This window comes from Egretta garzetta, unplaced genomic scaffold (assembly GCF_000687185.1).
Source record: "Egretta garzetta isolate BGI_Z169 unplaced genomic scaffold, ASM68718v1 scaffold59, whole genome shotgun sequence".
NCBI classification, from domain to species: domain Eukaryota; kingdom Metazoa; phylum Chordata; class Aves; order Pelecaniformes; family Ardeidae; genus Egretta; species Egretta garzetta.
In genome coordinates this window covers 1,269,911-1,270,380 of record NW_009267230.1, presented here as the reverse complement: position 1 = coordinate 1,270,380, position 470 = coordinate 1,269,911, and the positions used below count along the sequence as shown (strand labels likewise).

The following is a 470-nucleotide window of genomic DNA, read 5'->3' as shown; positions in this document are numbered from 1 at the left end:
AGGGGCGGCTTCCGGCCCACCGGGATCGAGCTTGCCAGCAGCAGCTCCTGCTCCGACCCGCTCCTGCCGCCGCCCTGGGAGGGGCAGAGCCTCCCGCCAGGCTCCTGCTGGGCACCCCAGCGCTTTGCCAAGGCCGTGCTTGTCATCATCGATGCCCTCCGTTTCGAGTTTGCCCGCTTTAACCCAGCCAAGGCCAGCCCGCTGCCCTACGAGAACAAGCTGACTTTCCTGCACCACCTCGCCACCTCCCAGCCCCGCCATGCTCGCCTCTACCGCTTCCGAGCCGATCCCCCCACCGCCACCATGCAGCGCATCAAGGGCCTCACCACCGGCTCCCTGCCCACTTTCATCGACGTGGGCAGCAACTTCGCCACCTACGCGATCCAGGAGGACAACCTGCTGGCGCAGCTGGTGCGGAACGGTAGGTGGGCAGGGGCAGCGGCCCCGCGGGGGGGGGGGGGCAGGGGAGG

General features: G+C 69.6%; 1 protein-coding gene across 1 annotated transcript in view; it reads left to right on the top strand.

The window, feature by feature from the left end:
* PIGO (phosphatidylinositol glycan anchor biosynthesis class O) overlaps nt 1-470 on the top strand; it is a 27,007-nt gene that overhangs the window by 309 nt on the left and 26,228 nt on the right. Inside the window, 1 exon segment of the mRNA XM_009647350.2 lies at nt 3-421. Coding sequence (XP_009645645.2) covers nt 3-421 — 419 coding nt within the window.